Source organism: Pan paniscus, chromosome 23, assembly GCF_029289425.2.
Source record: "Pan paniscus chromosome 23, NHGRI_mPanPan1-v2.0_pri, whole genome shotgun sequence".
NCBI classification, from domain to species: Eukaryota; Metazoa; Chordata; class Mammalia; order Primates; family Hominidae; genus Pan; species Pan paniscus.
In genome coordinates, this window is record NC_085927.1 from 35,637,991 (window position 1) to 35,664,925 (window position 26,935).

At 38.0% G+C, this 26,935-nt stretch overlaps 1 protein-coding gene and 1 pseudogene across 6 annotated transcripts in view; both read left to right on the top strand.

Moving 5' to 3' along the window:
* GRK3 (G protein-coupled receptor kinase 3) overlaps nucleotides 1-26,935 on the top strand; it is a 273,006-nt gene that overhangs the window by 177,375 nt on the left and 68,696 nt on the right. For 4 of the 6 annotated variants that reach the window (XM_063603123.1, XM_063603124.1, XM_003820189.5 and 1 more), the window contains one exon: nucleotides 10,925-10,998. The exons of the other annotated variants lie outside the window; for them this stretch is intronic. In XM_063603123.1, coding sequence (XP_063459193.1) covers nucleotides 10,925-10,998 — 74 coding nt within the window. The remainder of the gene's footprint in view (nucleotides 1-10,924; nucleotides 10,999-26,935) is intronic. 6 annotated transcript variants of the gene reach the window in all.
* Nucleotides 11,012-15,562, top strand: LOC103786341 (tyrosine-protein kinase Yes-like; annotated as a pseudogene).

Below are 26,935 nucleotides of genomic sequence, written 5' to 3' on the forward strand. Positions count from 1 at the left end.
TGGTTGATTGTGTATTTCATGATAATATTTTAAATAGTGTGTTTTTCATGTTTTATTTTAATGCTTTGGTTGGTCAAACTTTTGAAACTTTATAAGAAAATGCATTAAAATAATTTGATAATTTGATTATTAGGGCTTTTTATTATTCCATACAACATAGTTATGGTGAGTGTTCACTATCTGCTCTTTGGATAATTTAATTTTTATTTCTAGACCTTCATGTTACTGTCTAGGTGTTTGTCCCTAGCTTTTAAGGTCTTTCAATAACCAGCTTGCTTTTGTCCATTTCATTTTCTTCTTCTCTTTGATTTCATGATTATTAGTTATGTTTGTATTTTTCACCATTCAATTCATGACTTTCTAATTTGATTTATTTTATTTAGAGATATAGAATCTTAGAGTTAAAAAAATTCTGGAGATTAATCCAAGGGGTTTTTCTTTTAAACTTGAAAAAATGTACTAATATTAGGGAAACCTAACACCTGTTTTGTTAATTTGTTCACATGGAAAAGTTAAGACGCAAGGTCTAACATGTAATGCTGGTTTAGAGATCCTGGTTTAGAGACAATTCTAGTATGGTCAGTGGGGCTGTCTCATGATATGTGTTGTGATGCTGGATGATAAGATGTAAGGTAGTTGTTTCGTGGTGCTTGCAGGGGTTGGAGGGAATTTCCAATTATATGGGAGCTAGTGTGCTTGCTTAGGGTGTTTTACTCAAAAGGCTATAGAGAAATATAATATGTGAAAATGGTAATCTTCAAATTGTTATGATAAAATATTTTAGAAAACTCTTGGAACATGTAACTGATTTGCTGCATTAAAACACCTTTATGTTTCCTCCCAGAATTATGTTTAATTATAAGGGAGCTTATTAACATTGTTCTAGTTAAATTATATTAGCATTTCTGTTATATTGTGTTTGTTCAAGGATTTAAAGTGTTGTAAGTTTTCTTCTAGTGCAAATGTCTATATATAGTTTTTAAATGGGTTGGAAATTACTAATTATAAAAGGAATAAATATTTGAAAAGCTAATTTGACAGCAATCATTTCTATTATTAGTCACATAAAATTTCTAATAGTTAAAAGCCAAATTTCAGTGATTTTTCTCTAGCCTTTTTGCCAATAATTATATATAATCTTAGTCATAAATGAGTTTTGTGATTTTGCCGCTTTTCTTATAACTTTGTATTTTGATATGCATTTTAAAATTATATTTTGAAATAACTTCAAACTCAGAAAAGTCATAAGAATGGTATGAGGAATTTTGTATACCCTTTAAACCAAGCTTGTCCAACTTGCGGCCCGCGGGCTGCATGCAGACCACGATGGCTTTGAATGTGGCCCCACACAAATTCATAAACTTCCTTAAAACATTGAGATGTATTTGTGATTTGTTTTTTGTTAACGTGTGGCCCAAGACAATTCTTCTTCCAATGTGTCTTAGAGAAGCTGAAAGACTGGACACCCCTGCTTTAAACAGTTTCATTGTTTGTATACATTTTGCCTCATTTGTTTCATTATTCGTTCTTTTTATGATTTTTGGGGGGTGTAATTTAGAGACATCACTCCTCTTGACCATTATATGTTTAGCCCCTATTTCTTAAGAACAAGGTTATTCTTTTAGAGAACCACAGTACAATGCTCAAAATCAGGACATTGAGCACAGATATAATACTACTGTCTAATCCAAAGTCCATATTCATATTTCAACAATTGTTCCCCAAAATGTTCTTTTTTGCTATAATTTTTGCTGGTTTAGGATTGAGTGTGGGATCATGCCTGCATTTCCTTCTCATACCTTTAGTCTCCTTTAATCTGGACTAATCCCTCAGCTTTCTTTTACTTTCTTGACCTTAACATTTGTAAAGAGTACAGGACAACTATTTTGTAAAATATCCCTTTCTTTTGTTTTGTTTGGTGGTTCATAATAATTAAGATTCATATTAGGCACTTTTGTCGGGAGACCATAGGTCAGATGTCGTGTTGTTCTCAAGGCATCATAATGGTACGTTGTCCCAAGTCTGGTGATTGTTAATTTTGACCATTTGCTTAAAGTGGGTGTTTGCTAGCATCCTCCACTGTTAGTTATGAGTTTTCCCTTTGTAAGTAAGTAACTCGTGGAAGTTACTTTTGCGCTACGTAAATATTCTGCTCCTACTCAAACTTATCCACTAGTTTTGGCACCCATCAGTTTTCTGACTCCATCATTCATTCCATAGTTTTTGACTGGCATTTGACTATTAAGAAAGCGCTTTTCCTTCTCCCTATTTATTTGCTATTTATATCAGTATGCACTCATAGATCCTTAATTTATCTAATGGGTTATGATCTATGACTCTTCTTATTTATTTTGATGTTCAAATTTTCCCAGTTTTGGCTACTAGGAGCGCTTTCAAGCTGGTTCCTGTTATATAGCTCCATCATCCTGCAAGTGCTTGCTTACTTTCTAGCAGATGTTTAAAGCTCATGTTGTTATTTATTCACTGTCCTTGCCCTAGAATCAATCAGCCTTTTCTCTAAGGAGCTCTAGTTGCTTTTAATGGAGAATAGTGTTTAGCAGCCTAAATTTGGACACTAGAAGTGCTCATTGCCGCCGGTGTGTCATTGCTTCTAGACCTTTATAAACAGAGCAAGGAAATGTTTGTGTGTATGTGTATGTGTTCACATATCTACCTACCAGAAACAATGAGTTCAAATAGATACTCCCATTCCAATTCAGTGCTACAATGTACATTCTGTTCTCTTTCCATATTTTAACTCTCTTATCCAAAAAGGCTCTTATTATCCTCAATATATTTACTCATTTGTGTAAGCCTAGAGTACACTGTAAATAGTTTCCGAACTGCTAACTCATACTGCTGTGAAAGCAAATCTACTAGCTAGAGTTAATATTTGTTTCCAGTTCTTTTTTAAGGTAAATTTACTTACAGTACTGTACACAATTTAATTCTGATAAATGCATTGACCCACATAACCCCTACCTCTATCAAAAGACAGAATATTTCCATTCTTAGAAAGTTCCTTCATGCCTCTTCCCAGTCAATTTCATGTTCATAGACGCAAGCATTTTTCTGATTTTTTTTTTTAAACCATAGATCAGTTTTGCCTGTTCTAGAATTTATATATATAGAATTACGCAGCATATACTTCTTCGTATCTGGCAACTTTTGACCAATGTAATGTCTGACATTTACTGATGGTGATGGTAAAGTTTCGTAGTCAACCTGGCTATGTTAAATGTGATACCCAGATAGCTGGTAAAACATTATTGCTGGGTGTGTCTGTGAGGATGTTTCTGGAAGAGACTAGCATTTGAATCAGTGTAAAAAGATCCACCATCAGGGATATGGGTGGCTATTGCCCAATCCATTGAGGGCCTGCAGGAATAGAACAAAAAGGTGGAGAAAGAGCTCATCCTTTCTCTCTTTTTGAGCTTGGGCATCTATCTTCTCCTGCCCTTGGACATTGGAGCTCCAGTTTCTCAGGCCTTGAGACTCCAGGATTGATACTAGCAGCCTTTTCCTGGTTCTCAGACCTTTGGCCTTGGCTTGGGAGTTACACCATTGGTTCTCCTGGTTGTCAGGTCTTTAAGCTTGTACTGAGTTACACCATCTGTTTCTCCAGCTTGCAGACAGCATAGCATGGGACTTCTCGGCCTCCATAATCATGTGAGCCAATTCCTGTAAGTCTCCCCTTACTTGCTTATATGTTTCTCTGGAGAACCCTGACTAATACAGGTACAATGCTGGATGTATCAGTAGTTTGTTTTGTTTTATTGCTGAATAGTATTCCACTGTGTGAAAATATCACAATCTGCTTATCTTCCTGTTGATAGTCTTTGAATCATTTCAGATAAGTTATGAATAAAGCTGCTATGAAGATTCCCTATACAAGTCTTTTTGGAGATATAAGTTTTCATTGGATAAGTATCTAATAGAGGAATCACTGCATTGTGTAAGTGTGGGTGTAACTTTATAAAAACTTTCAAGCTATTTTCCTAAGGGACTGTATATTCTTTACCATGCTCCAAATCTATATAATGCAGCATTCTCCAGTGATACAAAAGTAATAGGATGTGTGTATATAGACAGAAAGAGACTTATTGTAAGGAACTGGCTTATGTGATTATGGAGATGGGCAAGTCCAAATCTGCAGTGTGAGCTGGCAGGCTCGAGATCCAGGATAGCTGATGGTGCAGATGAAGTCTGGAGGCATTCTGCTGGGAAATTCTCCCTTCCCTGGGGCATCTGATCTTTTTGTTCTGTTCAGGCTTTCAGCTGATTGGATGCAGCCCACCTACGTTATGGGGAGCAATCTGCTTACTCGCAGTTTACTGATCTAAATTTTAATCTCATTCCAGGACACTCTCCAAGATGAAATTAACCATCACACATCCACCCCTTGTCATCCTGGTGCTCATACACATCTCCTTACACCACAATTAATCTCCAGTAAAGGCAATAACAAGGTCATACTTCCACCTAACATGATACAACTAGTCTGCGTACAATGGAAGATGCATTGACTCTTTTCCCAGAAAAGGATGCAAAGTCCTTGGATGATGTTTGCTCTTTTCTTCGATGTCCTGCAACTTAAATACCATCATGTAAAGTTAACAATATTTAAATGCTACACTAGGAAGTCAGTATGTCTTCTGTTACATGATAAAGGGACAAGAAGTGGAGAAGAAAGCAAAGATATTTGCTTAACATACACACACACAATAAGGGGGAAACACTCATGACAGTTGCAGTCCTCATTCCTGTAACTGGTCACATGGTTGTAGCTGGTATTCCTTACTCCCATGGATTACGTGTTCCCTTTACCATCAGCAAGCACCTCAGTCGGTCATAGTTCTGTACCTGGTGGGATGACCCGAATCATGACTCCTAAAAGGTCTGGGCCATTCATAGCCCTGCCTGAATTGGGTTATAGTTTTCCCTTGACTTTAATCACAGGCCATAGTAATAGTGGGGGGATACCCTAGAAAATCTCCTGTATTCCAGACATGCTTTTCCTTATCTCTCTAGTGTGGATCCCCTTGGCAGTCAGGATCAGTTACTCCAGTCAACACAAGATCTCCCTTCTCTGCCTGCTGATTCAGAGGCATGGGGGACCCAAGGCGTTGTCCGTTCTCCTCAGCAACTCATTGGAGTTCTGGCTGCCTTGTATCCCTGCTGGCAGTTGGGGTTGTCAGTATTTAACTTAGCCATTCTAGTAGTTGAGAAGGGATATCTTAGAGTGGCTTAATTTACATTTACATGATGACCAATGATGCTGAGTCCCTTTCATGGGCTTACTGGCTGTTTCTGTCCCTTTCTTGTGAGGTGTTCATGTGTTGTGATGTGTTCAAATCTTCCTTGAGTTCTTTTATTGAGTTGTTCTTCTTTTAACATGGATTTGTAAGAATTGTGTTTGTTTGTTTCTTTGAATCCAAATTTACAAGGCATTTTTTCTAACTTAGGTTTTATAATATTTTACCCCAGTCTATGGCTGGTCTATTTTTTTAACACTGTCTTTTGAAGAACAGAAGTTCTACATTTTGATAAAGTATAATTTATCATTTCTTTCTTTACCCTGCCTAAGAAATCTTTTGCATAAAGATTTTCTGTGAAGATATTCTATATATATTCTAGAAGCATTATAATTTTAGCCTTCACATTTAGTTCTATGATAATCCTTAATTTAATTCTTTATAAGGTGTGAGGTAACAATTCCTTTCATCTTTTTCCCCATATGGATATCAGCTTTCCCAGAATCATTTGTTGAAAAGACTTAAATTGACTATATAAATGTGGGCATATTCTGGGACCTTATATTTCTGTTCCAGTGATTTAATCTAATGCCACTACATTATATAGCCATATTAATCAATCTAATGTATTGATTAAGATTAGTATGGCTATGTAATGAGTCTTGAAATTGGATAGCATTAAGGCTTTGAACTTTGTTTTTCTTTCTTAAGATGTTTTGGGTATTCTAGGTTTTTTGCATTTCCATATATATTTTCGAATCAGCTTGTCAGTTTCTTTAAAAAGGCCTGTTGGAGTTATGATTGTAATTGCACTGAATCTACAAATTATTCTGGGGAGAATTAACATCTAAGCAATACTAAATCTTCCAGTCCATGAACTGAGTATGTATTTCCATTTATTTAGATCTTCTTTAATTTATCTCAGTAACATTTTATAGTTTTTAGCATACTGTTCTTGTATGTCATTTATTTGTTTATTCCTATGTATTGATAGTTCTTTGTTATTACAAATTGACTTGTTTTTAAAATTCCATTTTAAAATTGTGTGCTATGAGCTTATAGAAATTTCATTGGTTTTTATCTAATGACCTTATGTCCTGTGGCCTTGCTAAATTTACTTACATATTCTAGTAGTTACTTATAGATAGGATTTGCCAGGTAGGTAACCAGATTGAATAGAATCAGTTTTAATTCTTCCTTTTCAATTTGAATAACCGTTATTTCATTTTCTTACTTTATTGCATTGGCTAGGACCTCCAATACAATGTTGAAGAGGAGTGAGATTACATATTGCAGCATTTTCTTATCTGACATGCATTGTATTTTGTTTGTCTCACAGCTCAGAAAGGCCTTACTGACCATTCTGTCTGAAATACATCTTCCTCTTTTTATCATTATCTCAGCATCATACTTAATTACTTTATATTCCTTGTCATAAATTATATGTATTTCTTTGTTGTCTGTCTCTTACACTAATCCGTAAGCCCTTTATTGGAAAAACACTGTTTTCACAATCACATCCTCAGTGAATAACACAGTGGCTCTTAGTAGATACTCAGTAAATGTTTTGTAGAATTAGTCAATATTGGGAGGAAGTTTTAGCAGTTATGCAGTCTATTCTCCTTACTGTCTTAATCTCCTTGGCAAAACTGAGGACAAGTATTTTTTCTTGCAAGAAAATTTTCATATTTATCTTTTCACCTTTCTAATTTTTAGGAGATTTAATTTCGAATTTTCTCATAGAAACCACTTATATTTAATACTTTCAAAAGCTCTTAACTTACATTTTATAAAAAGCAATACAATTCTTTCTACTAATTTTTGAAAAATTATCATGATGGCGGGTGTTACATACACTAAAAAGTTAATCAATATTCAGCATTTTGCAGTGGTTCAAATATAGAAACAAAGTAAACACATTTCACAAATATCTACTAAGCAGGTGTTAGGTCACTATTTTTTACTCTTTAAGATCTGGAGAAATTGCAACGATGAAGTGAACTTGTTAGGCAAAATATTTCCTTATTTTTGCCTCTCATATTTTGCCCTAGTCTAGGCCATGCTTCATTTGCTTTTTATATAATTTAAGGCTGATGAAGGTAAGTTGCGTTCAGCCTAGGACACAGTGATCTAGGATTTAGCCAAAAGGCAAATATCTTTCTTCCTGCTGCTCCATTTTAGCAGCTCCATTTAAACAGCTGGTAGAAAGTAAAGCTTCAGTTTATGTGCACACAGGAGGAAAATAATATTTTGTGTTTTCTATTGTGTGTTAAACTAAGTCCTTGGCTTATTCTACTGACCGACAATGGAAATTTCCTTAAATAAATAGGTAAACACATTCTAAGTTGGGTGTTCATTCATTCAACTCCCTGTTTCCCTCATCCCTCCTCTTTCTGTCCTCTTCCTTCCTCCTTGCCCCCAACTTCCCTCCCTCTCCTTGTACCTTTGCTCTTTCTTCTACCTTTCTTCCTTTGTTCTCTCTCCTGAGCTCTGTCTTTGTTACAGTCAATGCTCTTGTGCAAATGTAGTAGAGAATAAAACACTTGTGCCCTATGCATTGCAGCTTACATTGTAGTGGGAGAGGTAGACAGTAAAGAAGCAAATATAAACATGCGACAATTTTTGCTCATCATAAGTGCTACAAAGTGTTTTGTGGTGTGTGTGTGTGAATGGATGCGAGATAGAGACAGCAGGACAGTGAGAATGAATGAGAATCATGAAAGGCCTCCTCAAGGAAAGGGATATGTGAAGTGAGCTAGTGAGCTGTTCATTTAGAAGATCCAGGAAAAGTGTGTGAGGCAGTGGGAATAGCCGGTAAGAAACCCTGAGAAGGGAATGAGCTTGGTGTCAGAGAAACTACAGTACAGAAGCTTGGCCTAAGTGAAGTGAGCTTGGGGGGAGCACTGTGAGATGAGGCCAGAGAAGGAAATGGTGACTCCAGAGGACGTGGGTAGGCTATGGTGAAGAGTTTCAGTTTGATTCCAAGTGTAGTCAAAAGACAGTGGTCCATGTGTGGTATTATTTCATTTTGTCATTTAGACATTTTGAAAACATCTCTAATTTGATCAAAATATTTAAGTTCAAATTCTCATGTTAGTTTTGTCTTCCAGAAATAGAAAAAGAAATACATGTGGCAAAAACTGACAACATTGAAAAAGATGAACAAATCTACAATTACAAATGGAGAGTTCAACACTTCACTGTTGATGATGGATAGAATAAATAGACAGATGGCCGCACGGTGGCTCACGCCTGTAATCCCAGCACTTTGGGAGGGCAAGGCAGGTGGATCACCTGAGGTCAGGAGATCGAGACCAGTCTGGCCAACATGGTGAAACCCCGTATCTACTAAAAATGCAAAAATTAGCCGGCCATGATCGCGGGTGCCTGTAATCCCAGCTACTCCGGAGGCTGAGGCAGGAGAATCGCTTGAACCTGGGAGGTGGAGGTTGCAGTGAGCCAAGATCACGCCATTGCACTCCAGCCTGGGCAACAGAGCAAGACTCCATCTCAAAAATAAATAAATAAATAAACAGACAGACATTCCGTAAAGATTCAGAGGATGATCTTTTATTTCTATGGATTTAGGGGGTACAAGTGCAATTTTGTTACCTAGATACATTGCATAGTGGTGAACTCTGGGCTTTTAGTGTACATTGTACCCAATGTGTGATTTTTCATGGCTTACTCCTCTCCCATCCTCCTGCCTTTTGGAGTTTCCAGTGTCTATTATTTTACTCCCTATGTCCATGTGTACCCATTGTTTAGCTCCCACTTGTAAATGAGAATGTGCAGTATTTGAGTCTCTGTTTCTGAGTTACTTCACTTAGGATAATGGCCTTCAGTTCCATCTGTGTTGCTGCAGAGGACCATCTTGAAGAACTCTATCAAGCCCACTTGGTTTAATTGCCTTTGTATTCTTTTAAATGAAACACTCCACCCTATAAGAACAGAATGCACCCTTTCTTCAAGTGCCATACAGCATTCCGCTAGATAGACCAAAAGTTTCAATGCATTTAAAAGCATTGAAATCATACCAAGCATGTTCTCTGACTACAACAGAGCTAAACAGAAAATCAGTGTCTGAAAAATCCCCAAATATTTTGAAATTAAACTACACCCTTCTGAAGGACTCACGGATCAAAGAAGAAATGACAAGGGAAATTAGAAAATCCTTTGAAATGAATGAAAATGAAGAGACAACCATTACTCTTAAAATCAGAATACTAACATACGAACAGATGGAGATGTGTATCCTTCCCATTTGCCTGCTTCTTGAATTTCCTACTTCCTGCCTATGTTGGGGTCATTGCAGTTTCTCCATGGGAGGAGCGTGGCTGTGCTCCTGCTGCAGGTGTGCGCCTGACCCTGGTAAAGTCTGGCTATGCCTATTTAACTAGTACTCTTAGTCATTCTACTCTAGTTTGAGTGAACGAACACTTACCATTTTCAAAGGCCACGTTCCGGGAACTATGAGGGGAATTTATGGATCAGTTACAGACCAGTTCAAGTTACAAGATCCTTATGCTAATGTTAATTAAAATCTCATCACAGCCACTTCCTTTTTCAGTCCCACCCGGGGAATTCTGGTCCACTTCATCTCTACATGGTAGACTTTGTGAGTCTTTCTTCAGTTCCTTTCTGCAGCTTCTGTTTCTGCGAACTCTCCGTTTAATTGTTTTGACTTTTTGGAATTTTATAATCTTCAAGTATCTCTACCTTCAGTCTGGTATCAGCTTGTTCTATTTAATTTTGTTTATCTAGGCGTCACCATTAGGCATTAAGCTAGGCACTAGGTTTTCAAATGGAATGGGAGCCTTATAAATCAGGTAATTAATTAGTGTGTGGTAAATATTTTGACAGAATGTTGGAAAGGCTAAGTAAACATTCATTCAGTGAACATTTATTGGCCACCTACTGTGTACCGGGCATTGTGCAATAGGGTCTGTCTCATCAGAGAAGACTTCAGAGCACAGTTGGCTTTTGAGTCCAATTCTGGTTATTTCAGGAGTTTTCAAGGTACAGAGAGGGGTGTGGTATTCTAGGCAAAGGTGTTTAAAGGTGAGGCTTGTAGTTGTGAAGGAGTAAAGCATGACCTGGGAATGGGTAATCTGCTCTGGCACTAGGTATTCGGTAGGGACTTGGAAATAGTGAGTGAGTGGCAAGAGAAAGGACTAGAAAGGTTTGGGAAGAAAGGACTAGAAAGGTTCTGGTTTTTTTTTTTTTTTTTTTTTTTTTTTTTTAGGGATTTCAGTCCTATTTTAGTGGGCATAGTGTTTATTAGTGTCTTGGTGATTCTCACCAACACATACCGTCTGTATCTCTTATTCCTTTGGTTGTTATTTTGGTCACTACAATGGTCAGCGGCTCCAAGTGGTGGTGGTGAATGCCAGCCCTGTTGTATCATACTTTTGTGGAAAGTGGGGGGCGGGGGTGAACATGAATAGAGAAGGAATCCTGAAGCAAGGAGCCAAGTATGTGGTATTTTTCTGCCTGGAGTATTTCCTTCTAGGAATTAATTAATTCACTAGCTTCTTGAAATCTTTTTTTAAAAAAAAAAAGTAGAGGAGGAAGAGGTTGAGGTATAAACACATTGCTTTGAAAACACCCTTGTGGGATAAAATTTCAATTAATTGCCCACCCTGAAATTTTTTATTTTTTTCCTTTAGGTTTCTTGCTATTTAAAGATTTTTGTTTGAATGAAATTAATGAAGCTGTACCTCAGGTGAAGTTTTATGAAGAGGTAAGAAGTAACTGTTTTACTGATGCTTTTCTTTCAAAAGCATATTTAAACTGTACTTTGGAACATATTAAGACTACTTAATATCTTACAAATATTTAGAAATTCATTGAAAGTAATTAGTAGTGCAAAATATAGTATCAAGTTTGAGATGCTAACAGGTATGAAAAGCTGAGTATGCCATAAAAGTCGCATTCTTAAAGGCTTTAGAGTGCTATGGAAGCAATGAGGGACAGTTGGACTAAAGTTCCAGAGATGGGAGGCTCATCCAGAGCTGCACCAAGGAGCACCAGTTATTTTATTTTCTGTGGAAGTGTGCTAGTTCTGGAGATGTGAGCAGAGGCAGAGGACTGCTACTAGCTTTGAAAGAGATACTAGCCAAGGTTTTCTGGTCATAATGGACTGACAAATTGGAGATTTGGTGGGGGGTGTGGTGGGGTGCTCAAATGCATGACTGATTTTCCCCATAAGACATTTGGTGAAATCTGAGGTTGGAGGGGAGCTGAAGAGAGAGGCCAGAAACTTCCAGAAGGCACATTGAAATCTCCTACAGCCTTACAGTGCCTAGGAAACACAGACCTGCTGGAGTCTGGAGTCTGAAAACAGAATGGGCGAGAGGTGGAAACTCTAGAAGATGTGGTCTGGTGACATTGAGTATCTACAGCTACTTTTCACCTAGGGTTTCTGTTGATTTCAGGTGTAGCAGGCAGATGAGCATCCAGGCTTGGCTGCTTCTGGGAGACAAAAATTGCAGAAAAGGTTTCTGGAGCTAGAGTTTAAAAATAACACTAGAGGAGCCCCACATATGTGATTAGTCACCCTCTCAAAACACACGCCAAGTTTTCAAACTGAGTGGGGTGGGAGGCCAAAGAGCTAAGCTGAAAACTTGTAATGGGCAGAACTGACTCCAGTGCTAAGGAAATAAAAGTGTCTCCTTGAACTCCATAGACGGCGTGCCTTAGAAACAGGATCAAGGCAGGCCAGGCACGGTGGCTCACGCCTGTAATCCCAGCACTTTGGGAGGCCGAGGCGGGTGGATCACGAGGTCAGGAGATCGAGACCATCCTGGCTAACATGGTGAAACCCCGTCTCTACTAAAATACAAAAAATTAGCCAGGCGTAGTGGCGGGCGCCTGTAGTCCCAGCTACTCGGGAGGCTGAGGCAGGAGAATGGTGTGAACCCGGGAGGTGGAGCTTGCAGTGAGCCGAGGTGGCACCACTGCACTCCAGCCTGGGCGACAGAGCGAGACTCCGTCTCAAAAAAAAAAAAAGAAACAGGGTTAAGGCAAAAGCAGACAGGGTCCTAAAAAATGACAACCCAACCTAGCGCCATCCCTCATTGGATGATGAGCTCCCTCCTTACCTGCTTACCAGAGTACAAAGGGAGCCCTTTTTTGTCTCTTTTATAGGTAGGCAATAACATTATATAAGGACTCTGTAGTGTTTAGCATACAGTAAAGAATTATGAGACATGCTAAGAAGCAAGATCATGTGAATCATAAACAAGGCAATAAAAGCAGGCCAGCAGGTGAGTCAGATATTGGAGTTAGCAGACAATAACTTTAAAATAACTATGAATCATATGTTCAAGAAAAAAGAGAAAAAGATGGACAAAATAGATGAAGGGATACATAATTTCAGGATAATTTGAATTTATTATGAAGACTTAACCACTTTAGAACAGAAAGTACTATATTTGAAATTAGAACTAATGGTTCAGTTCAATAGCAGATTGGTTAGAGTTCCAGACACATGTAGGTTTGGAGTTTCAGAAAGAGAAGGGAGAGAATAGGGCAAAAGCAGTATTTGAAAAGATAATACTAAGAATTTTACAAAATGATGAAAGACAGCAGCTAACAGAGTTGAAAGCTTAGGAAACCCTAAGCAGAATGAATACATATGAAACACACCTTTGGGTGTCAATATAAGACTATGGAAACTATGACAAAGTTTTTAAACTATGAAAAAAATATTTAAAATAGCCATGGTGAGCAGTGGGAAGACACAATACTTTTAAAGAGCAGCAATTTGACTGACTGACTGACATCTTAAGAAAAATGATTTTTAAAAAAGACAGTGAGGCTGGACACAATGGCTCACGCCTGTAATCCCAGCACTTTGAGAGGCCAAGGCGGGTGGATCATGAGGTCAGGAGTTCAAGACCAGCCTGACCAACATGGTGAAACCCTGTCTCTACTAAAAATACAAAAATTAGCCAGGTGTGATGGTGCATGCCTGTAATTTCAGCTACTCAAGAGGCTGAGGCAGGAGAATCACTTGAACCCGGGAGGCAGAAGTTGCAGTGAGCTGATATCTTGCTATTGCACTCCAGCCTGGGTGACCGAGGGAGACTTTGTCTCAAAAAAAAAAAAAAAACAAAGAAAAAAAATGAAATGGCCATCATTAAAGGAGAGAAAGATAATTGCCAGCCTAGAATTCTATTCCCAGCAAAAATTTCCTTCAAAAATGGAGGACGAGGAGGTGGAGGAAGGAGAGGGCCCCGGGCCTCATCTCCACCCACCGCCCCCTCCCACCACCCGGAGCTGCAGCAGCAGCGACTCATGAGAGCACAGCCAGAGGACAGATTTGATAATGGGCTGCATTAAAAGCAAAGAAAACAAAAGTCCAGCCATTAAATACCTGAAAATACTCCAGAGCCTGTCAGTACAAGGGTGAGCCATGGGAGCAGAACCCACTGCAGTGTCCCCATGTCCATCATCTTCAGCAAAGGGAACAGCAGTTAATTTCAGCCGTCTTTCCATTCCATTATACCATTTGGAGGATCCTCAGGGGTAATACCTTTTGGAGGTGGGCATCTTCCTCATTCTCAGTGGTGCCAAGTTCATATCCTGCTGGCTTAACACGTGGTGTTACTATATTTGTGGCCTTATGTGATTATGCAGCTAGAACTACAGAAGACCTTTCATTTAAGAAGGGTGAAAAATTTCAAATAATTAACAATACAGAAGGAGACTGGTGGGAAGCAAGATCAATCACTACAGGAAAGAATGGTTATATCCTGAGCAGTTATGTAGCGCCTGCAGATTCCATTCAGGCAGAAGAATGGTATTTTGGCAAAATGGGGAGAAAAGATGCTGAAAGATTACTTCTGAATCCTGGAAATCAATGAGGTATTTTCTTAGGAAGAGAGAGTGAAATGGCTGGGTGCAGTGGCTCATGCCTGTAATCCCAGCACTTTGGGAGGCCGAGATGGGCGGATCACCTGAGGTCAGGAGTTCGAGACTAGCCTGGCCAACCTGGTGAAACCCCATCTCTACTAAAAAAAAAAGTACAAGATTAGCTGGACGTGGTGGTGAGTGCCTGTAATCCCAGCTACTCGGGAGGCTGAGGCAGCAGAATCACTTGAACCTAGGAGGCGGAGTTTGCAGTGAGCTGAGATCGCGCCACTGCACTCCAGCCTCGGTGACAAGAGCAAAAACTCCGTCTAAAAAACAAATAAGCAAACAGAACAAAACAAAACAAAAACGAGAGAGCGAAACTACTAAAGGTGCTTATTCCCTCTCTATTCGTGATTGGGATGAGGTAAGGGGTGACGATGTGAAACACCACAAAATTAGGAAACTTGACAATGGTAGATACTATATCACAACCAGAGAACAATTTGATACTCTGCAGAAATTGGCAAAACACTACACAGAACATGCTGATGGTTTATGCCACAAGTTAACAACTGAGTGTCCAACTGTGAAACCTCAGAATCAAGGTCTAGCAAAAGATGCTTGGGAAATCCCTTGATAATCTTTGCGACTAGAGGTTAAACTAGGACAAGGATGTTTTGGCATAGTGTGGTTGGGAGTATGGAATGGAACCACAAAAGTAGCAATCAAAACACTAAAACCAGGTACAATGATGCCAGAAGCTTTTCTTCAAGAAGCTCAGGTAATGAAAAAAATAAGACATGGTAAACTTGTTCCACTATATGCTATTGTTTCTGAAGAGCCAATTTACATTGTCACTGAATTGATGTCAAAAGGAAGCTTATTCAATTTCCTTAAGGAAGGAGATGGAAAGTATTTGAAGCTTCCACAAATGGTTGATATGGCTGCTCAGACTGCTTATGGTATGGCATATATTGAAAGAATGAATTATATTCACCGAGATCTCTGGGCTGCTAATATTCTTGTAGGAGAAAATCTTCTGTGCAAAATAGCAGATTTTGGTTTAGCAAGGTTAATTGAAGACAATGAATACACATCAAGACAAGGTGCAGAATTTCCAATCAAATGGACAGCTCCTGAAGTTGCACTGTATGGTGAGTTTACAATTAAAGTCTGATGTCTGCTCATTTGGAATTCTACAGACAGAACTGGTAACAAAGGGCAGAGTGCCATATCCAGGTATGGTGAACCATGAAGTACTGGAACAGGTGGAGCGAGGATACAGGATGCCTTGCCCTCAGGGCTGTCCAGAATCCCTCCATGAATTGATGAATCTGTGTTGGAAGAAGGACCCTGATGAAAGACCAACATTTGAATATATTCAGTCCTTCTTGGGAGACTACTTCACTGCTACAGAGCCATAGTACCAGCCAGGAGAAAACTTCTAATTCAAGTAGCCTATTTTATATGCACACATCTGCCAAAATGTGAAGAACCTGTATAGAATTTCTACAGGGATCAAAAGAAGAAAATCTTCTTTACTCTGCACATTTTTAATGGTAAACTGGAATCCCAGATATGGTTCCACAAAACCACTTTTTTTTACCCCAAGTATTAAACTCTAAAGTACGATAATGAATTTTCCAACCGATTTCAGGGTCCAAAGAAAATAGAGCTAAGATACTGATGACAGTGTGAGTGATAGCATGGTAATGAAGGACAGTGAGGCTACTGCTTATAAATCATTTTCTTTCTTTTCTTCCCCAAAGTCAGAATTGCTCAAAGAAAATTATTTATTGTTATAGATAAAACTTGAGTGATAAAAAGCTATACCATAATAAAATCTAAAATTAAAGAATATCATGGGACCAAATAATTCCATTCCAGTTTTTTAAACTTTCTTATATTTATTATTCTCAAAAGTTTTTTCTAAGTTAAATAGTCAATAGGCAATCTTAATATATGCCTCCTTTTGCATGGACATGGGCCAGGTTTTTCAAAAGGAATATAAACAGGATCTCAAACTTGATTAAATGTTAGACCACAGACGTGGAATTTGAAAGTATAATGCAGTACGTTAACATTCATATTAATGGAACTGAAAAGTAGAATAAGAAATTTTTCACTTCAGTCCTTTTCTGAAGAGTTTGACTTAGAATAATGAAGGTAACTGGAAAGTGACTTAATCTTGTATCAGGTTGCATTGATTTTTTTTTTTTTTTTTTTTTTTTTTTGAGACAGAGTCTTACCCTGTTGCCCAGGCTAGAGTGCATTGGCGCCATCCTGGTTCACTGCAACCTCTGCCTCCCTGGTTCAAGTGATTCTCCTGCCTCAGCCTCCTGAGTAGCTGGGATTACAGGTAGCACTCCTGAGTAGCTGGGATTATAGGTAGCACCCTGTAATCCCAGCGCCACCCTGTAATCCCAGTGCCCTGAGTAGCACCCGCCACCACACCTGGCTAATTTTTTATATCTTTAGTAGAGACGGGGTTTCACCATGTTGTCCAGGCTGGTTTCGAACTCCTGACCTCGTGATCCGCCTGCCTTGGCCTCCCAAAGGCATGAGCCATCATGCCCGGCAATTTTTTAAGGCAATATATAATTGAAACTGTACTATCCAATCCAAGGGGAAATCTTTTAATCTTTAGATAACATGCAGAGTAAGACCCAGCATTTAAAGAGCCCTTTTAAAAAAATAGACTTGGTACTGTGAGATATTGCTAATATGTCCTTATGGTGATGGGTGCCACAAATAGAAAATAGAACCAGATCAGGGACTTGAATGCACTTTTGCTCATGTTGAAATAGATGAACAGAGAGAGTAAAATGTATTTCAAAGAAATACGAGAAAAGAAAATGTGAAAGTTTTACAAGAAGAGGGATGGAATGTAATGTTTAATGTTGATGTCATAGAGTGACAAAATGGCATTGCTGGCATTCATAGCTCCTCACTTAGCTATCTTCTGAGACTTTTAAGAGTTATAAGGTATAACTAACTATAAAACTAATTTTTCTTACACACTAAATGGGCATTATTTGTTCAAAATAGTGAAGTTTCGGCTTCACATTCATTCCAGTGGGATACGGCTTTTATGCAAAACATTTTTAGAACTCCAGTTTTCAAATCATGTTTGAATCTACATTCACTTTTAAAGTCTACTTAATGATGGTCATTTTTTCCCCTGTAGAATATATTAAATAGTTGATTTGGGGAGGAAAACTTATTCTGAATATTAACAGTGGTGAAAAGGAATGTGGAAGTTAACCTTTACCAAAAGAGGAAGTTGGCAAAAACAGCCTTCTAGCACACTGTTTAAAATGAATAATGGCAGCCTAAACTTAACAGTTTTTACCCTGAAGTGCAAAAGTGAAACATACAAAATAAAACTATTTTTAAGAGTAACTCAAAAATTTCAAAATACAAATTTGAATAGCAGCATTAGTGGTATAAGTGTCTAGCAAAGGAAAAATTAAATCTAATAAATAAAATGAAGGTCTAGTGTGTATGTTATAAAATACTCTCTTACAGTCACACCTTAAATTAAGCCTTATACTAGATTCCTCTATTTTCAGGATATAATTCTTAACTATCATTATTTACCTGATTTAATCATTAGATTTGAAATTCTGTGCCATGGCATATACGTTCAAATTCAAACCATTTTAAAATGTGACAGATGGACTTCATGCAAGTTGGCAATGGTTCTGGTACTAAAAATTGTGGTTGTTTTTTCTGTTTACATAACCTGCTTAGTATTGACTCTCTACCAAGAGGGTCTTCCTAAGAAGAGTGACATCATTATTTCCTCTTGTCAACAACTTGTGACGTGAGATTCTTAAAGGGCTTTATGTGAACTATGATATTGTAATTTTTCTAAGTATATTCAAAAGGGTAACAAAATTATGTTATGTACTAAATCTGATCAGGAAAGTAAGCCAGGAAAAGTTGATGGTATTCATTAGGTTTTAACTGAATGGAGCAGTTCCTTATATAATAACAATTGTATAGTAGGGATAAAACACTAACTTAATGTATATTCATTTTAAATTGTTCTGTATTTTTAAATTGCCAAGAAAAATAAACAACTTTGTACATTTGAAGAGTTTTTCCAACAGCTTTTCGTCTTCAGTATCTTAATGTGGAAGTTAACCTTTACCAAAAAAGGAAGTTAGCAAAAACAGCCTTCTAGCACGCTTTTTAAAATGAATAATGGCAGCCTAAACTTAATATTTTTATAAAGTATTATAATATTGTTTTGTGGATAATTGAAATAAAAAATTCCGTTAAAAAATGAAGTGATATAAGGATATAGTTAGACAAACAAAAACTGAGGGATTTGTCAATAGTGGACCTGCATGACAAGAAATACTAAAGGGAGGTACTTTAGTCAGAAGGAAAATGATCTGGCCGGGCATGGTGGCTCACGCCTGTAATCTCAGCACTTTGGGAGGCCAAGGCAGGCGGATCACGAGGTCAGGAGACCGAGACCATCCTGGCTAACACAGTGAAACCCTGTCCCTACTAAAAATACAAAACAGCCGGGTGTGGTGGCGGGTGCCTGTAGTCCCAGCTACTCGGGAGGCTGAGGCAGGAGAATGGCGTGAACCTGGGAGGCGGAGCTTGCAGGAAAATGATCCAGATGGAGATGCAGGAAGAAATGGAGAGCATGAAGGGTGAATATGTATGTAAAATATAAATGAATGTTGACTGTATAAAACAATAATGTCGTGTTTCTCAAGCTTAAAATAATCTAGAACTAAATTGCATGACAGTAGCACAAAATGCAGGGGAGGTTAATGAAGTTAAAATATTTTAAGTTTCTAGGATTATTGGGGGTTAGTGTAAGTAATAATTTTAGTATCAGTAATAATTTCCATTGGATTGTAATCAGTCAGGGATGTTTATTTTAATTTCTAAGGTAATTTATAAAAGAATAGTGTATATAGTCATGCACTGCATAATGATATTAGGCCAACAAAAGACCACGTATATGACAGTGATCCCAGAAGATTATAATACTATATTTTTACTGTACCTTTTCAGTAAAAGGTACGTATATTCAAAAGGTAAGTATATTCAAATGGTAAGTTTGAATATACTTACCATTGTGTTACAGTTGCCTGCAGTATTCAGTATAGTCACATGCTGCACAGGTTTGAATCCTAGGAGTAATAGGCTACATCATACGGCGTAGGGGTGTACTAGGTATACCATGTAGGCTCTTGTAAGCATGCTCTGTGATGTTCACACAATTATGAAATTGCCTATTGACACATTTCTTAGAACGTATCCCTGTCATTAAGCTCCACATGACTGTATATCTAACAAGTTAAAAGAGGGAAAAATTAAAACAACATTTGCTAATCAACAGAAAGGCAAAAAAAGGAATATAAGTAGGACATAAAATAGGTGGGTCAAATTGCAAACAAAGAGTAAGTAGCTACAAATCTATTTAAGTAATTACATTTCATGTAAAGGATTAAATACTCCAAGTAAAACATTAGGTTTTTCAGACTGGATAAAGAACCAACCCTCCCCCAATATACTGCTTACAAGAGATATAAACACATGGATGGAAGAGGTGATATAATACGAACACTAACCAAAGCAAAGCCAACATAACTACACTAGTATCAGGCAAACTATGCAATAATGCTGCTTTGAAATAAAGATTTGTTTCTTAATGATAACAGCGCCAATCCAACAAAAAGATATCACAAACTGAAATCTGTAGGTTACAAATAACTTCAAAGAATATAAAGCAAAAATTGGCAGATATAAAATGACAAATCTATAATCCTTTTGGGAGATATTAACACATAACCTTCTAGAGCTTATAGAACAGACAGACAAAAAATTAGTAAGGATATAGAAGATCCTAATAAAATGATGAGTAAATTTGACCTAATTGACATATGTAAAATGCTGCACCTAGCAAAAATAGAATTCACATTCTTTTTTTTTGAGATGGAATCTTGCTCTGTTGCCCAGGCAATGCAGTGACATGATCTCGGCTCACTGCAACCTGTCTCCCGGGTTCAACCAATTCTCCTGCCTCAGCCTCCCAAGTAGCTGGGATTACAGGCACCCGCCACCACGCTCAGCTAATTTTTGTATTTTTAGTAGAGACGGGGTTTCACCATGTTGGCCAGGCTGGTCTCGAACTCCTGACCTTGTAATCGGCCCGCCTCAGCCTCCCAAAGTGCTGGGATTACAGGCGTGAGCCACCGGCACCCAGCCCACATTCTTTAAAGTACACATGGAGCATCAAAATAGATCATGTGCTGAGTCCTAAAGGAAGCTTCTACAAATTTCATGATTGAAATTGCTTAGAGCATGTTCTCTGACAATAGAATTAAGCTCAAATTTAATAACAGTTAAACTAAAGAATCCTTAACTGCCTGAAAATGAATATACTTCTAAACAATTTATAAGTCAAAGAGAAAAGTAAAATAGAAATTAGAAACTATTTTTAATGAAAATATATTTAAGAAATGATATATACCATTATTATTAGTGTGATATATCTTTATCCTAAAACATTAAATGGTCAAAAGAAAGCATAGCATGACTGGGCCTGCCTGATATTAGTCATCATTGTAAAAATTTGAAAATTGGAGGAATATTCTTTTCTTTCTCATTTATATATGAAAATATACATAAAAATATACATACACATGAAAACTTAGAAAATTATGTTAATGTATTTTTAGGAAGAAGGGTCAAATTATGATGTACATTTACCATAATGTAAAAACGTAAGCTAAATCCAAAAGGATTTTACTCAGTGACCTTATTATTTCAGTCTGAATCATAATCAGGCATTTTACCTGGATACGTATCACAGCTTGATCTGTCATAAAAAATTTCTTTCTTGTGTTTCTAAAAACTTCAACTCTCCAGTTTCAGCATTTACTAAGTCACCTTGTCAAACACAGAGAAATCTCCTTTAGCAGATAATTTTTGCTGGGTTGAAACAGATGGGCAATCTACTTGTGGTTATTTCCTAAGTACTTATTGCAGATATGGTGGTGATTGCTGCTCATGCATTTCCATTTGAACTTGAAGCATTGGTGTTTCTCTTAGCTGGCATCCTCCCCAGCTCTTCTCACCTCTCTTCTGGCTTGGCACATGGTGGGTCTGGCTCATCAGATGATCCCCTTGGAGGATGCTGCAAAACTCCTCAGCAACCTGCTCTGTATTCTGTGGCTGAAGATATCCTCCACTCTTGGGGCTCAAGTGCATTTCTCTAAGTCAGTGCAGCCTTTACACTTTGAAGTTATCAGTAATTCTTCTCTGACCCCTCATTTTTGTCAGTTTAGTAATTTTTCTTTAATTTCTGCTTGTTGATTTGTGACCCCAATCTCTAGAAAACTCTTGTCAGGTATCTTGAAATGTACATTTTGTACATTGTATTTCCACTTTCCTGTGTCCCCAAACAGTTACCCATTTCCCATGTTAAAGTTCTAACTGCGTATCCTGGCATTCAAAGTATCTTTACATTACTTATTACCTACCTCTCCCTGTTAGTTTTCACTACCTTCTTACGTAGAATGTCTACGTTGGCCAAACCTGACTAACCAGCATTCCCCAAATCCAAGCCCATTCTTTTTGTTACTTTACTGTGTCCTTTCCCCAGCCTAGAATGCTGCTGCTTCGCTTGTTGAAAGCCTAGCTTTCTGTAAGGTCTAGCTCAATATGGAAAATTTCTACATTTTCTAGCAAGTCTGTTTGTGCGGCTATTTCCGTCTTCTGTGATGGCTGACTCCTCTGATTCTTACACTGTTTGTTGTCTAATGCTCATGTCATGCCTACCATGTGCCTGCTGCTTGTGTGTGTGTGGTCAGCATTTTCATCTGGACCATTATTTGACTCATCAGCAGAAGACCTAGCTAGGATCTAGGTGCAACGGTGCCTCTTACTTGCTGTGGGATATGGGGCAAGTCATTCAGCAAACCCTGAAGTATCTACCTTATGTCAGACCCTGAGCTTACAAATGCAGACACTGTCCCTGTACTTGAGGCTGTCATAGTATGAGGGCTTCATATCTGAACTTCAGTTACCTCATCTATAAAGTGAGGCTAGTGATCGTCTTCTGCTTACTTCACAGGCTAACTGTGAGTTTCAAATAGGACACCAGATGAACAATTGCTTTCTAAACCATAGTGTCTATAATATGCTGTTCCGTTACGTGCAGCATAGTGGTTGAAAGTTCTAGTGCTGACCTCTGACTGCCTGGATTTCAACTCTACTGCTTACTAGTTGTGTAAACTTGGGAAAGCTTTTCTTTACCTGGGTTTCCTTAGCTAAGAACTGGAATGATTATAGTACCTGTCTTGTAGGGTGGTTGTGTGTATACACAACACACATAGAACAGTGATGCCCCACAGCTACTGCTCTGTGTGTTGATTTATATACTTCTTATTCCAGTTAGATTTTGAGGCAGCTTATAGAAATATGTACATTATACCTAGATTTAAAAATAAATAATGGGAAAGAGAAAATAAATATTATTCCAAGATAAAGTTACTATATAGATTTTTTCACTGATTCAACCAATATTTATTTATTATTTTTTAAATTTTGAGACAGGGTCTCACTCTGTCACCCAGGCTGGGGTGCAGTGGTGCAATCATGGCTCCCTCTAGTCTTGAATTCCTGGGCTCAAGTGATCCTCCTGCCTCAGCCTCCTGAGTAGCTTAGATAACAGGGTGTACCACCACACCCAGATACTTTTTTTTAAATTTTAAAAATTTTTGTAGAGATGAGGTCTCACTGTGTTGCCCAGGCTGGTCTTGAATTTCTGGCCTTAAGTGATCCTCCCCCCATAGCCTCCCAAAGTGCTGGGATTATAGGCATGAGCTACTACTCCTGGCATAACCAATATTTATTAAACACCAACATTATGCCAGACACTGTTCAGATGAACAGATACAAAGGACTTATCTCTTTGAGCTTGTATTCTGGTTGAGAGAAACAGACAAGAAACAAATAATAAACAGGAAATGTACCTGGAAGTAAAAACTGCTATGTAATGACTCAAAACCTACTCAAAACTCAGCATGTTGTATTGTGACTTGGTGACCACTTTAGATTGATGGGTCAAAGACTGTCTGAGGAGATGACATCTAAACCCAGGTTTGAATGTTAAAGAGGTTGGTCTTTTGAAGATGGAAGCTTGGTGAGGGGGAGAGCATTTTAGGCTAAAGTTGTGGCCAACACAGAGCCCCTAACATGGTAGGAAAGAACTGGGCATGTTTGGGGAACTGAAACAGGACTAGTGTGGTCTGGTTGTACTGCATGAAGAGAGGGGCAGGTAGTGTGAGATAAGATCAGGTTGAAGAGAGAGGCAGAGTGTTTGGGGCCAGAGTAACACATTTACATTTTATTCTAATGCCCGTGGAAAAATTAAAACAGAGGAGTATTAGGTGTCATGTTTTATAAGTATCAGTTAGGTCAAGGTAGTTGATATGATACCTTCTACATCTCTTTTGATTTTATATCTAGTTGTTCTATCAATTGCTGAGAAAAGGGTGTTAAAATTTTCAACTCTGATTGTAGAATGTCTGTTTCTTCTTTTATTTTGTCCATTTTCTCCATATTTTTTGAAGCTCTGCTATTGAGTACAGAAACATTTTTGATTGTTGTGTCTTTCCATATGAAATGTGTCTATCTCTGGTAATATTCTTTGTCTTGAAATTGACTTCACTGGATATTAATACAGATGTAGACACTTCAGTCTTATGCTTACTATTTTCATGAGGTATCTTTTCCCATCGTTCTACTATCAATTTGTTTTTATATATAAAGTGTGTTTCTTTTAGACAGATATAGAAGTGTCTTGATTATTTTTTTTCCTCATTCTGACAGCCTCTGCTTTTTAGTGAAGTAATTTTAGATATTGTATTTATCCTTTGTGGAGTTTGCTGAGTTTCTTGAATCTGTAAATTTATATATATATATTTTTTTACCAAATCTGGGAAAATTAGGGGCCATTACTTCTTAAAGGATTATTTTTCTACCTCAATCTTTCTTTCCTCTCCTTTTAAGACTGATTATATATATATTTGATATTTGGATATTATCTGTCCTATATATCCTGGATGCCCTGTCTGAGTTTCCCCCCAATATTTTTTCTTTCTTTTCTTTAGATTGGATACTTCCTGTGGATTTGTCTTCAAATTTATTGGCATTTTCTTTTGGCATCTCTAATCTGCCATTCCATTGAATGTTTTTTTCAGATACTCTATTTTTTACTTCTGACATTTTTATCTGGTTCTTTTCATAGTTATTTTCTGCTGCTATTTCCTATCTTTTTATTTGTTACATGAATATTTTCTGTTAACATCCTTTCTGTTATGTCCAGTTATAATAGCTGCTTTAAAATCCTTGTCTGATAATTCTAACATCTGGGCTATCTTGGATTGGTTTTCATTGATGGTTTGTCCTCTTGCATATGGGTCACATTTTCTGTTTCTTCATCTGTAGAATAATTTTAGCTTGTATCTTGAACATGTGATTGATACATTGTGGATACTCTAAACTCTGTTATGCTCCTCCAAGGCGTATGGATTTTTTCATCTGTTCGTTGAAGAATACAGTTAACTTGGCTTACTCAAACTCTGAGCCCTGTCCTCTCTGCAGTGGTGGAAGATGAATCTTGTTCAATTCTTTAAGGCTCAGCTAGGCTGCTTAGGGTCTGTCATGCTCATGTGTCATTATGGGGCCCACCAGGGATTTTGACTGGATTTATACATAGAATTTTGGAGCTTTCCTTCTGTGGCTCTTTATTTTCTTACAGTTTCTGTTGGATGCCCTTTTCCATTCTCTGTGTTCCTTTGGTCACTCTTCAGTGCTTATTGTCTATGTGTCCAGAATTTTAGTTGTTATCTCAGGAGGATTGTTCTGTTAGGAATTAATTGGTTCTGACCAGAAGCAGAGCCTGAGTTTGTGTTATATTTTGAATATAAAGCAAACGTGATTTGCTGATGAATTGGATGTAGGGGGTGGTGGTGGCAGGGGCGTGACGAAAGAGTGGAATCACTATGATTATTCATTTTTTGGCTTAAGCAACTGGGAGGATGATTTTACTCATTTTTTTGATAAAGAAGACTGGGAGAGGAGCCCGTTTGGCTGGAGTACAGAGGATGTGGAAGTTAAGGGTTTCATTTAGACGTGTTAAATTTGAGATGCTTTCTAGATATTCAACTGAAAATGTCAAATAGATAGTTAGATATTTAGAATCTGGAGCTCAGGAGTCCTAGAGATCCAGACTTAGTCATCAGAATATAATTGATATTTGAAACTGTGGGACTACATAGCTTTACCTAGGGAGAACTTAGCTGGTGAAGAAGGGGTGCCCCCAGCACCATGCTCTGAGGCAGTTCAGGATTTGGAAGTCAAGCAGAGGAGAGGAACTACCAAAGGAGACCAAGAAAGAGAAGCCTGGAGAGGATAGGTCACAGAAGTCAGAGAAGAATGTTTCAAAGAAGGCATCAGTGGACAACTGATTTGAATGCTGCTGAGAAGTCAATAAGGTGAAGGACAAAAGAGAGAGCCTTGGATTGGGCCAGACAGAGATGACTTCACTAGACCATCTCACTACAATGGTGGTGGAACAAAGGGTGGGCGCAGAAGCAGAGACTATGACACCTGTGGACCAAAAGTGCTTGCTCTTAGGGCTCAGGTTATTTAGGCTTCCAGTTCACCTGGGAGCTGTGTAACCACCAAAGCAGAAAGGGACTACAGGTCTGTGAATATTTATTATTGATGATAGTGTTTCTATCCTGCAGTAGGGAAGACTTTTCACCTTGAACTCAGACCTTTCCCTGCCCAGGTTACCTGGACAACCAAACTTCCGGGATCAGAGATGGCATTTGCTATGTATATGCTGCAATAGGATGTTTGTTTAGAGCTATTGGTAGTTGACTGCGTGGTCTTTAATCAGTGGTCTTACTGATTATAGAAAGTGAATACCAAATTACAGCCACAGATGCTTTAGGCTCTTATTTTGCATACCAAGAGTTACCTTTTCTGTTGTCAAGTTGGAACTTAGAAGGCACAAGGCTCTTAATCAAGACAGTGTTGTGGTTCAGAGCATGATTTACCCAGAAATGATGGGATTTGACTGTTCATGGGAAGGAGCTTCCACAGAATGAGCATTTGTTTAACCAGGTGTCAATTTGCTTTGCAGGTTTCTTGGAACATAGACTTAAATTTCATTACACTTGTTTTCAAGGATCATCATTCCATGAAGTCTTATTATCCCTTGAGGCTGTTCTTATGTAGAGGCAGAAACTTTTGCCTTTGGTTTAGTGATAGTCTACCATTTTATCCTAGCATTCTGGCATTAACCTTTGGATTTGCCTAAAGCAAAATACAACAAAAGGAATCAGCCAAGCCAAAAATCTTTGATTTATTTTCCGACTCTCCTTCGGATTTTGGTATCTGGCTTCTGTTACTTTGCAGCTACCATATTCACATCTGGTATGGTGCTTGGACATGTTAGACTTGTTCTCCTGAATTGACTTAGAATGGTTAAGCCCTGGTCTTTTGGCTATGTTGACATTACTAGACTGATTCTTCATAAAGATTGTCTTTTCCTGTTGGATAGAGTTATCAGCCTTCCCCAGTCTGCCTGCCTTTATGTCAGGTTTTATTGTCTTCTTCAAGAAGACTCCATGTGAATTTCAGCCATCACAGTGTAACACTGATGATCTTTCAGGACAATTAAGATGTTCCTGGGAATTTCTCAGCGTGTGAACCTGCTAGCCCTCATATGACTCATGGGACCTCAGTGTTTCACGTACCCTTTTTCCCTC